Here is a 12,429-nt window from a genome sequence, read left to right on the forward strand (position 1 = left end):
AATTTAATAAAAATCGTGCCACCGATTTGCTTTAGAGACTTTACATGTCTTATATAATAATGGAATCTTAATGGAAGTAAATAAAAAAAAACGGTCAAGTGCAAGTCGGACTCGCGTTCCAAGGGACATTACCTTACTCAATTTTAACAATGTATTTTTTTATGTGGAATGTGAATGAAATGTCTTTAAAAAACCAGTAGGGGTCGGAACGAAAATTAAGTAATTAAGTCCGACTCACGCTTGACTGCACATTTCTAATAGGTTTTCCTGTCATCCTCATGTGTCATGTGACTCTAAATTTATTTTAAAAATCAATTATAGGTAATTTCTTTACTTTTCAAAGCGGTGGTGGCCGAGTGGATATGTCGTCCGACTTTCAATCCGGAGGTCACGGGTTCAAATCCTGGCTCGTACCAATGAGTTTTTCGGATCTTAATGTGCGAAATATCATTTGATACTCGTATTTACCACTAGCTTTTAGGTGAAGAAAAACATCGTGAGGAAACCTGCATACATCTGCGAAGAAATTCAAAGGTGCATGTGAAGTCCCCAATCCGTATTGGGCTAGCGTGGGGACTATAGCCCAAGCCCTCTCGCGTGTGAGAGGAGGCCTGTGCTCAGCAGTGGGACGTATATAGGCTGAATTATTATGATTTTTTTTATTTATCTTGGGTCGTAGGTGAGCATTTTATTATGAATAATAAAAGTCAAATTTAAAAACACAAAATAATAATAAAAGATACATATACCTAAACACATTAGGTAATTCTCCAATAATTGGCCACCCCAAACCAAAAATGAATTCTATTCACCTATAAATAGAATTCATTTTAGTATAAGGTGGCCAGTTATTGAAACCTTATATGTACTAAAATTAATTCTGTTTAAAGGTGAATAGAATTCATTTTTAGTTTAGGGCGACCAGTTACTGAAAGTGGCCAGTCGCTGGCGAATTACCCTATTATTATTATATAATTTATTTTAAAGCTCTATGGCATTGATTGAAGACGTGGCCTAGAACGTATCACTGGACAAGATGTCCCTTCTTATCGAGGATGCCCATCCGCTGCATCCATCCAATGGATGCTTCACCTCGGCGCGCTAGTCACCCGCGCACTCGGAAATAACTCGGTCCAGAGACAAAGACAGAGAGAGCGAGCGAGAGGGAGAGAGAGAGAGAGAGAAAGTGGTCACATGACAAGATGTCCCTTTTTATCGAGGATGCCCATCCGCTGCATCCATCCAATGGATGCTTCACCTCGGCGCGCTAGTCACCCGCGCACTCGGAAATAACTCGGTCCAGAGACAAAGACAGAGAGAGCGAGCGAGAGGGAGAGAGAGAGAGAGAGAAAGTGGTCACATGACAAGATGTCCCTTTTTATCGAGGATGCCCATCCGCTGCATCCATCCAATGGATGCTTCACCTCGGCGCGCTAGTCACCCGCGCACTCGGAAATAACTCAGTCCAGAGACAAAGACAGAGAGAGCGAGCGAGAGAGAGAGAGAGAGAGAGAGAAAGTGGTCACATGACAAGATGTCCCTTTTTATCGAGGATGCCCATCCGCTGCATCCATCCAATGGATGCTTCACCTCGGCGCGCTAGTCACCCGCGCACTCGGAAATAGCTCGGTCCAGAGACAAAGACAGAGAGAGAGATCGAGAGAGAGAGAGAGAAAGTGGTCACATGACAAGATGTCCCTTTTTATCGAGGATGCCCATGCGCTGCATCCAGCCGATGAAGGCCGCTCTCTCGTGCACCTCCGCGCGCACGTCGCCCGCGCACTCTGATAGCGCACGTTCTTGCCAAACTGAAAAAAAAAACAAAATTTAGGAGCTTAGAAATTATTTAAGAACCAGTCAAGTGCGAGTCGGACTCGCGCACGAAGGGTTCCGTACCATTACACAAAAAACGGCAAAAAAATCATATTTGTTATATGGGAGCTCCACTTAAATATTTATGTTTTTAGTATTTGTTGTTATAGCGGCAATATAAATACATCATCTGTGAAAATTTCAACTGCCTAGCTATCACGGTTCATGAGATACAGCCTGGTGACAGACAGACGGACAGACGGACAGACAGACAGACAGACAGGCAGACAGACAGACAGACAGACAGACAGACAGACGGACAGCAGAGTCTTAGTTATTACTATTGGGTCACGTTTTTACCCTTTGGGTACGGAACTCTTAAAAGTAGAAAAATTTACCGCTACCGAGACTTCACTCGAGAACAGTGAATATTTCCACCATATGGAGCATATTAATTAAATGTGCCTTATGGTGGTTAAGCAGAAACGTCTGTTTATGCCAATCGATGTCTGTATCGTTCACAGACGTTTCTGCGCGTGTACACCTTTAGGCGCCATTCATTTATTACGTAAGATGATATTTGCTAGTTTTGGCCCCCTCCTTTCCCTATGTAAGAAATAAAACAATGGGTGCCGGGAGTGCCGGCTGAAGTGAAAACTCAATGACATTGTAACAGTTTTTGGATCAGGTCACGTGTCCGTCTGACGTCTTACGCTGTCGCGAGTTTAACATTTCTTCTCCATCACAAAAAGTGCACAGCGCCGCTAAAGATGTTTTCACTTCAAAAAAAGATATGTTCGACCCCGTCCCCCCTAAATCCTCTTACGTAATAATTGAGACAGGCAGAAGAGAAGGATAAACTGTGAGCGAGAGCGAGAACATACCTGAACCATCATTACACGACTGTAGGTCTAGCAGACAGTGGTTTTGGAACACGCGTGCTCGCTGCGGATACGTGTACGCGCAGACAGGCGCGTACACCTCCGGACAGCGGACAGGGCAGAAGTGGTCGCAGGGGAGACCGTTGGTGTTTGCTGTCATGGCTCTGGGGAATTGGATTCGTTATTCAAAAAACCGGCCAAGTGCGAGTCGGACTCGCGCACGAAGGGTTACCACTTAAATATTTATTTTATTTATATTTATACTTTGTTGTCTTAGCGGCAACAGAAATCATCTGTGAAAATTTCAACTGTCTAGCTATCACGGTTCATGAGATACAGCCTGGTGACAGACGGACAGTGGAGTCTTAGTAATAGGGTCCCGTTTTTACCCTTTAGGTACGGAACCCTAAAAATAATTCCTTTGTATTAGCAAAATTAGTTAAGAAAAGTAACTCAAAAAACAAGCACTTGAAGAAATATCGAATTTGCTCTCTTGTTATACAAATAACTTTTGTATAATTATGTAATTTGTCATTTAGATTATAAACGTTTACACATAATTATACACGTTTTTCAATGCATTATAAACTAGTTATGGCAGTTGCCCGGACGTCTTTGCAATATCCCAGTCTCATTGTCCACCCAAACTTCAATCCATAGACCGGTATACTGTTCACTTTTTCTACAATAGTCCCAATGCTTGCTGCGACCGGTTCATGGGTGTTTATTGTTGCACCTGTGAACGGGTTCCAGTAGGCGTTCTACATGACATTAAAGCTGTCCAAGGAGCCTCTACGTATTGGATCTATATTCCCACGCAATCCTATCAAAAGACCGGGATTTATAGGCCCGTGAAATACAAGGATATACAAGTACATATAATAACTTGTAACGAATGTGATAACAAATGTATTTATTAATATTCAGTGCTTCCATTTTCTTCGTCACAATATTTCCTTCCCCTCCCTTCCCCCCTAACCCGTTCTAGACCCTAATGCTCTTGATAAGTATTGCATCATTTTGGATTTGTATTGAGCTTGGCTTGCAATAAGATCATGTTTGAAGCCATTCGGCCATCTTTCCAATTTTCTTTGATTGTATTTTCTTGTCGGTATGTTTTTGATTTCGTCATAGTCTCTGGAACAAAATATACAAATGGGTTTTCCTAGTTGACTTGAATTAGGAGGAAAACTGAAATTTTTTCACGCCAGGTGGCGCGGTCTGCGAAACGCTGGTGGCCTAACGGTAAGAGCGTGCGACTTTCAATCCAGAGGTCGCGGGTTCAAACATCGTGAGGAAACCGGACTAATCCCAAGAAGGCCTAGTTTCCCCTCTGGGTTGGAAGGTCAAATGGCAGTCGCTTTCATAAAAACTAGTGCCTACGCCAATTCTCGGGATTAGTTGCCAAGTGGACCCCAATTTCCCATGAACCGTGGCAAAAGAAATAAAGGAAGAGGAAGATGTTGGGGTGCGGTGTGCGTCCATAAATTGCGCTTTACCATAAAAACTGTCAAACATACACTTTTTCGTCGAAATAATAAACATTGCCGTTTTTTTAAATGACTTAAGTATGACGTTAGACCGAGACAGGCCCAGACCGAGGCAGGCCCAGGCCGAGGCGTCCGACATGTCATTTTCTATGACGGCTGATCGGTGCTTTCCATAGAAAATGAAGCGCCGGTAGCTCCGGCCCGGGCCCAATCCCGGCCCTGTCTCTAGCGTCAGTAATTTTTTACTTAATGCTGTGCGCCTAATTGCAGAAATCTAGAATCTCATTTATTTCGATTTCGGACAGTCGTTTTAATATCTAGGATATAGCTATAGGATATCAGCTTTTAGGTAAGGTACAGTCTGGAAGCGCTTCGTCGCCCGCTGCTGTGTACTGCAGCCAGCTAGTAAGCTCCTGCGAGAGGGGGGAAGACCCTGCCTAAAAGGTAAATTACCGTCTAGAAGCGCTTCTTCGCCCGCTGCTCTGACCACCTCCACTTGGCTGACTCCTTGGCAAAGACCTGCGCTGGTACTGCAGCCAGCCAGTATGCTCCTGAGTGAGGGGGGAAGTCCCTGCCTAAAAGGTAAATTACCGTCTAGAAGCGCTTCTTCGCCCGCTGCTCTGACCACCACCACCTCCACTTGGCTGACTTCTTGGCAAGGGTCTGGGCTGGTACTGCAGCCAGCCAGCGTGCTCCTGAGGAGGCAGGTGGCTGCCTACTCCGTCGCATTGATCTATTGACACTGTTCTGTACCCTGGAATATGGCATTAAATGGTTGCCTTAGATTTTATAGAAATCTCTGTTAATATCGTTCCAAAACCGTTATATTATTTCGTTTCAATCGAATTTAAACTGTTGTGAGACATACTAACATTGAATTATTTTACGCTGCTCGCACTGTCAGTGCTTGAGAAAGGAGACCTAGGCTCTCCGAAACATGTCGCGCGAGTGACTTAAAACAAGTGAGTCTAAACCGTAAAATTATTCAATTATTTCGTTTATTCAAAAATCGGTATTCGATCAGGTTTATTCTGAGGATCGAATGTTTGCATTAAGGTTGACTCAAGCTAGACCGGGCCGGGGCCGGGCCGTAGCTTCCGGCGCGTCGTTTTCTATTTATGAATAGCTATGTATATTTATGTGGTGCTATGGCACCACGTAATAGAAAATGACATGTCGGACGCCTCGGCCCGGGCACGGCCTGGTCTCGAATGAGTCATCCTTTATGGGATTTTTTTCACCATGATGAAATGGTCATATTTTCCTATATAAAGTTTTGTGGTACCGTTTGCAGGCGTTACTACTTAATACAATTTTAATTCTTAATACCTATATCAGCAGTATTAGAACAATGAGATACGTCAAATACTAGATATTTCAACGATATGGATCGGATATGTAAGTGTCAAAAGTGACGTTTTTGTTTGAAGAAACGTCAATTTTGACACTTGTTTGACACTGACATATCCGATCCATATCGTTTCAATATCTAGTATTTGACGTATCTCATTGTTCGAATATGTCTGTATAGGTCGCCAAAAAAACTCACTATTATAGTCATACCGAAGCCCACAATTAACCTTCCTAAAAAAGCACTCATTCTTAAAAAGCCTATACTTCGGCCTCTTATTCTCCAGCTTCACTCCACAGACGGCCTCCAGCACATTCTCGCAGTCTAAATTCTCGCAGTCCATGGGATTCTCGTAGACTTCCTTGTACTCTTTGACGGCCTGTTCTATCCTCTCGTCGTCCATCTCGTGTTTTATCTTTTCTTCTGTTCTTTCGTCGTTCTTTCCCGGTTTGAAGACTACGCCGCCTTCGGGTGGTTCTGAAATTAATGATATTATTAATTGAATAATTTTACAAGTGATACAAGTGTGAGTTCTAACAAGTGAGTCCTGTTTTACCTGAGGGCCATATTGCGCATCAGAATGGGGGGGGGGGGGGGTGTATCTGATTGCTGCTGTTAGGGCTGAACACCTGGAGCCTGGCTTCCGCGGGCCACATTGGAAAGCTTGGTCTAAACCATAAAATTATTCAATGTTTGTAGGTACGTCTCACAACAGTTTAAATTCGGTTGTTATTAATTTTAGTTGTTCCCTAGTTATATCAATCAATAGCAGCACCATCTCTCTTACTACTCAAATCGCATAAAAATAATTTATATAATGTTGATATCCAGAGAGGAAAATAACGATTATTTTTGTAGATTGAAGGAGGTGAGATTGCGGTCAAATTTAATGCTTTTCTTTTCCAATAACAAGAAAAGCGGTAGTCCACTATCGTCAAGGACGTCCTTTATAAAGGACCAAATTACCCGTCTCCGTCTTATACCACTCGTTTATAAGTATAACTTATATCCTAAACGTAAAGTTGAGCTGAAAGCACGCCAGCCTGCTTCCATTCCTACCACTACGTGGCTGGTGTTCTCACGTGCCCTCAATGTGCGCGGGTTCACCTCAAAGATCGACTACGTCAGCCATATTCGGGCGCACGAGCGCCGAGCTAACTAGGAGTCGAAGTGGTCGTCTTGGTCGAAATCGGCCGGATGGATCATCATCATCATAACGTATCAGCGACTCGTTCCACCATGTCCTTAACAGAATACTCGTCCATCTTCCATTCATCTGTCCTTTATAAAGGACATAACTCAAAATTACCAATCTCGGATTTCTACCGCTCGTTGATAACGCCACCTATTATATTCATGCCCAATTGCCCATTCGATAATGGCTTTCTAATGTATATCTTTTATAAAGGACTTATTCTAAATGATTACCTGTCTCCGTCTTATACCGCTCATTAATGACATCTCCCACAGCGACGCGTTCCATCATGTCCTTCACAGAGTACTCGTCTCTTCTGGCCCCCTCGGCCCTTCTGAAACTTTGATCATCGCATCCATCTTCCATCCATCTGTCCTTTATAAAGGACATGTTCTATATAATTACCTGTCTCCGTCTTATACCGCTCATTAATGACGTCTCCAACCGCGACGCGTTCCATCATGTCCTTCACAGAGTACTCGTCTCTTCTAGCCCCCTCGGCCCTTCTGAAACTTTGAGCATCGCATCCATCTGTCCTTTATAAAGGACATAACTAACTAACTAACTAACTATTTTGGCTCAGCGATCCAAAGAGGATCTTGGCCTCCGAAACGAGAGCGTGCCACCTGTCCCGATCCTGCGCAACTTCCTGCCAGTTACTGACGCAAAGCTGAAGCAGATCCGCCGCCACACTGTCTTCCCAGCGATACCTGGGCCGACCCACCGGACGGCTACCAGTTGGTTGTCCCAAGAACGCCTTCTTGACAGCCCGATCCTCTCCCATTCTGAGTAGGTGACGGAACCAGCGAAGTCTGTGCGCTTTCGTTTCGCCGACGATATTGGGTTCGGCCACTAACTCCTCGATCTCGGCATTTTTCCGGATCCTTCAGGTGCCGTCATCTCTCTGAATAGGTCCCAGGATCTTGCGAAATTTTTTTCTCTCTGCTACCAGGAGCTGACCTTCTTCTTTTAGTGTTCGTCTTCTTCTTTCATGTTAAAGGTCATGTTCTATATAATTACCTGTCTCCGTCTTATACCGCTCATTAATGACGTCTCCAACCGCGACGCGTTCCATCATGTCCTTCACAGATTACTCTTCTCTTCTAGCCCCCTCGGCCCTTCTGAAACTTTGAGCATCGCATCCATCTTCCATCCACCTGTCCTTTATAAAGGACATGTTCTATATAATTACCTGTCTCCGTCTTATACCGCTCATTAATGACGTCTCCCACAGCGACGCGTTCCATCATGTCCTTCACAGAATACTCGTCTCTTCTAGCCCCCTCGGCCCTTCTGAAACTTTGAGCATCGCTTCCATCTTCCATCCATCTATCCTTTATAAAGGATTAACCTCAAAATTACCTATATGGGATTTCTACTGCTCGTTGATACCGCTACCGCTATTATATGCATGCCCATTCGATAATGGCTTTCTAATGTATGTCTTTTATAAAGGTCATAATATTCTAAAATGATTCCCTAGTCCGTCTTATACCGCACATCATTTCCCCGCACCACAGCGACGAGTTCGAACATGTTCTTTAAAAAGTACATATTTATTTAAGACGTCCTTTATAAAGGACATAATTACCCGTCTCCGTCTTATACCGCTCATTAATGACGTCTCCAACCGCGACGCGTTCCATCATGTCCTTCACAGAATACTCGTCTCTTCTCGCCCCCTCGGCCCTTCTGAAACTTTGGGCATCGCTGTTGCCTGATGGTATGAAGACTACGTCGTTGCCAGCTTCGGTGGCGGCGGTCTGAAAACAGGCAACACTGTCTAATCTCTAATCTGAACGAGAACTTTTTAAGTGGAAGAAACTTCACATGCAAGTTTCCAGAAATTTTGGAAATTTTGTGAATGTTAACTGGGGGCGTAAATCCAGGAAATTAATTAAAAATTTAAAGATATGGCGCTCCGCGCGAAACTTGCGAGTCTAGTGACAAACGATTTGACCATCAACAACAAGATATGGTTAAAATGTATATTTATTTATTTAGACATTTAAATCAGGCAACAAGGCCCATATTACAAATACCTTACAGACTAACATACATAATGTATTTTATAACCTTAATTAACCATTTACCAGGCTGACAGTTCAAAAATGACAATCGAATCTCAGTTTTACTCATTGAAAATAGAACACATGTTTGAAGTGTCGTACGTGGGAAATATATATCCCTTCGCCTGGTAAAGGGTTAAAATCTAACACTATTTAGTCAATAAAACGGCGTGGCTCTGTTGCATCGGCTGCTCTTGTGTCGGATTCGGCAGTTTGCCCCGGAACCTCCGAATCACCATACAATACATATACAAACACATACAATACATATGATGCCGAAATGCTAAAATTGACACCTGTCCTTAACTCCTCATTTGCAAGAGTGTTTTTTTTTCTGAAAATGTAGGTTTTTCCGCAAATATTTGCCATTTAATTTTTTTTTGTCGAAATAGCAGGTAAATTCTCTACTACCTATATTGGCTGGTAGAATTGATTTTCAAGTGATGATTTTGAATATTTGATACCGTTCATTTGTATTTGATTTGTAACAATTTTCCTCTGGTTGGTGTGGTCAAAAAAATTGTGTTTCGCTCGGTGGCAAACGTGCGTTAAGCCCTCGTAGAGCTCATGATTCCACTTTTCGAACCACACGCTAGTGGTAAATTTTGAAATCTAATACCTTTAAACGAGCAATTCTTGTTTAATTATATATTTCGGGGATCTCGGAAACGGCTCTAACGATTTCGATGAAATTTTCGATTTTGGAGGTTTTCGGGGACGATAAATTGATCTAGCTAGGACTTACTCGTATCTCTGGGAAAACGCGCATTTTTGAGTTTTTATATGTTTTCCGAGCAAAGCTCGGTCTCCCATATATATATTAACTATTATTTAACCAAGACCATTCAAGAAGTGGCCAATTTCCTGTCACCATTAAGTTACTGTCTAAAGTGGTGCCAAGTTTGCCATTAGATTGTGGCGGTCAAACCAATTTATTAACTAAATGCATTTCGGGCTTTTAACTTAAAGGGGCCCACTGATTAACAGTCCGCCGGATGGTATCTGCCTGTCAGTTGTTCGGAACTGTCAACTTTTTGTTCTAACTGACAGGCCGATTCCGGCGGACTGGTAATCAGGTGTAGCGGGTTAATTTTGACTGCGAGGTATTTTCAACTTATCGAAATATCTTCCATGTTTTACATTATTAATTAACCAGAGTGCCATATTTCAATTTCAATTTTCAATTTCAATTTATTAACGCAAAATGCAATTTTACAGGACTAGCCTAAGTCATTACATTTCTTATACCTAAGTTCAATTATAAATAATACTAAAACAAAACGATTACATACAGATCATGTCATACAATACATCGAATTTAAACATTTAAATCATTTGGTTAGTAACTCGCATATTTTCAAACAATCTTTCTCAATAACCGTCCAGCCGTCCGCAAACAAATCGCAGGAGTGTTGCACAGCACCGAGCTTATTGAGCGTGTTCAGCGCTCGGCAAACGGGCGAGTTGCGCCGCGAGACCGTGCGGGCAGGCGGGATCGCGAAGAGACGCAGCCGGTCAGCACGAAACCGGGTACGCTCGTCCGGGACAAATAGTCGACACGCCTCGCCAACTAACTCGGGGCAGTCCAGGCACCCACGCAGGATACGAAGCACGGTTATCAGCTGGTCGAACAGTCTGCGCGTCACTAGTGCGTTGTATCCTAGCGTGCCCTGCAGGTAGGCTGTCGGATACATAAAAGGATAGTACCCGTACAGTTTCCTGAAGAGAGTACGCAGAAAACGTTTCTGAACCTTCTCCAGCATTAGCATGTAGGTTGTCTCGTAAGGACTCCACACGCACGAGCTTGCTTCCAGTTTGGATCGTACCAGAGCAGAGTACAAAACTTTAAAGACACCTACATGCGTAAAGTCTTTGCAGATACGTGTAACAAACCCCAAGCGCTTAAACCCTTCCGTAACCAGAGACCGCATATGGTCATGAAAAGTAAGACCTGGATCAAAGAGCACCCCCAGGTCCTTCATAGAATGGGTGCGGGATAAAGACTCGCAATCAATGAGGTAGTTCGACAGTATTCCTTGCTTAGCCCTAGTGAAACTCATGACATGGCACTTAGCCACATTAAGAGAAAGGCGGTTTTGAACACTCCACCGATATATCGCATCCAGGTTACGCTGCATGTATTGGCAATCTGACGGGGTTTTGATATCAACCACGACTTTTATGTCGTCAGCATATATTAGAAGTTTACCATCAACCAGACAGCTCGAAAGATCATTCACCATAATAGAGAAGAGAAAGGGCCCTAGCAAGGATCCCTGACTAACACCAGATCTCGTTGGGTACGGATCGGAGTCGAAGCAACCAAGCCTGACGAATTGTTTGCGATCTTTCAGGTAGCTGGCAAATAATTTTAGGAGTAATGGGTCAAAACCTATCGCGGAGAGCTTCTCTAAAAGGATATCGTTGTCAACCTGGTCAAACGCTTTTCTGAAATCAAGGTATGCAACGTCAACTTGGCATCCTTCGTCCAGTTTATCCGAGACGTGGTTGACGAGCGAGAGAAGGTTTGTGTTGACAGAGCGGCCTTTTCTGAACCCATGCTGCATATATGTCCAGACAGCGAAAAAGATGTGTTGTGTGTGACTCTAGTTATTAATGTAAAACATGGAAGATATTTCGATTAGTTGAAATTATCCCGTAGTCGAAATGGCCCCCCTACACCTTAGTAGTTTTTTTTATACTTAAAAAAACCGGTCAAGTGCGAGTCGGACTCGCGTTCCAAGGGTTCCGTACATAAGTCCGACTCACGCTTGACTGCACATTTCTAATAGGTTTTCCCGTCATCTATAGGTAAAGAACTATTTTGTGTATTTTTTTGGAAATTTTAGACCCAGTAAGTTTTGGAGATAAATGGGGGGAATGGTCGGACAGACAGACAGACGCACGAATGATCCTATAAGGGTTCCGTTTTTTCCTGTTGAGGTACGAAACCCTAAAAATGGAAGGTTTTTTTATTTTATTTTATTTTTTTGGCATCCTGAATACAACTGAGCCGTATTAATGCTTACATAAAATAACAGTCAAATAAATCAGTCAAATTATTTTCTCAATATAATTATTATAATTCTATATCAGGTTTAATTTATTACCTGTATTGGATTTACACACTGTATAATTGTATATAGAAAATTAAAAAAAATACCGTCTGCTCCAAATAATCCGAATCATTCGCTTCTTTCTCTTCTTCTCTCTCGCTCTTCAGTTTATCCCCCTTCCTCTCCCCCCCACTCTTCCTCCCCTTCTCGTTCCCTTTCCTGAACTCCACCGGTGCTTGTACGTCCGAGTGGCCCGTGTACGTGGTGATGACGTCAGAGGTGTTGTAGGCCATGTGGCCGGCTTCGATGGTTAAAATTGGTACGAGTAGGTACCAGTGGTACAACATTGTTGGAGTGAATGAGGTGATTGTTGCGAAATGTATGGTTGGCATAATAGGGATGTTACCTGTACCAAAAAGAATCCTGTACCTATAAATAATAGTACTAAAGTCCGTATCTTTAGGTATTTAAATAAAAATAAACAAACAATTTGTACATTTTCGGGTAAAGTGTCATTCTATGGAACTTGATAACTATGTACAGGTGTATTCGGGTATTACCGAATGTCGGATAAT

General features: G+C 42.9%; 1 protein-coding gene across 2 annotated transcripts; it reads right to left on the reverse strand.

Moving 5' to 3' along the window:
- Positions 1-336: 336 nt before the first annotated feature.
- On the reverse strand, positions 337-12,224 carry LOC134802398 (uncharacterized). Of its 2 annotated transcripts, XM_063775044.1 has the most exons (6): positions 11,962-12,224; positions 8,321-8,492; positions 5,733-6,011; positions 4,775-4,937; positions 2,697-2,857; positions 337-1,808 (listed from the first exon to the last, which is right to left on the reverse strand). In XM_063775044.1, exons 1-6 carry the CDS (start codon positions 12,199-12,201, stop codon positions 1,681-1,683), a joined length of 1,143 nt encoding a protein of 380 aa, XP_063631114.1. In that variant the 5' UTR covers positions 12,202-12,224; the 3' UTR covers positions 337-1,680. The 2 variants fall into 2 exon arrangements, with proteins under 2 accessions (XP_063631114.1, XP_063631115.1); XM_063775045.1 differs by lacking the exons at positions 337-1,808; positions 2,697-2,857 and adding an exon at positions 3,586-3,830 and having other exon boundaries at positions 11,962-12,218.
- Positions 12,225-12,429: the final 205 nt, after the last annotated feature.

The sequence above is a fragment of the Cydia splendana genome, chromosome 24, assembly GCF_910591565.1.
Source record: "Cydia splendana chromosome 24, ilCydSple1.2, whole genome shotgun sequence".
NCBI lineage: Eukaryota > Metazoa > Arthropoda > Insecta > Lepidoptera > Tortricidae > Cydia > Cydia splendana.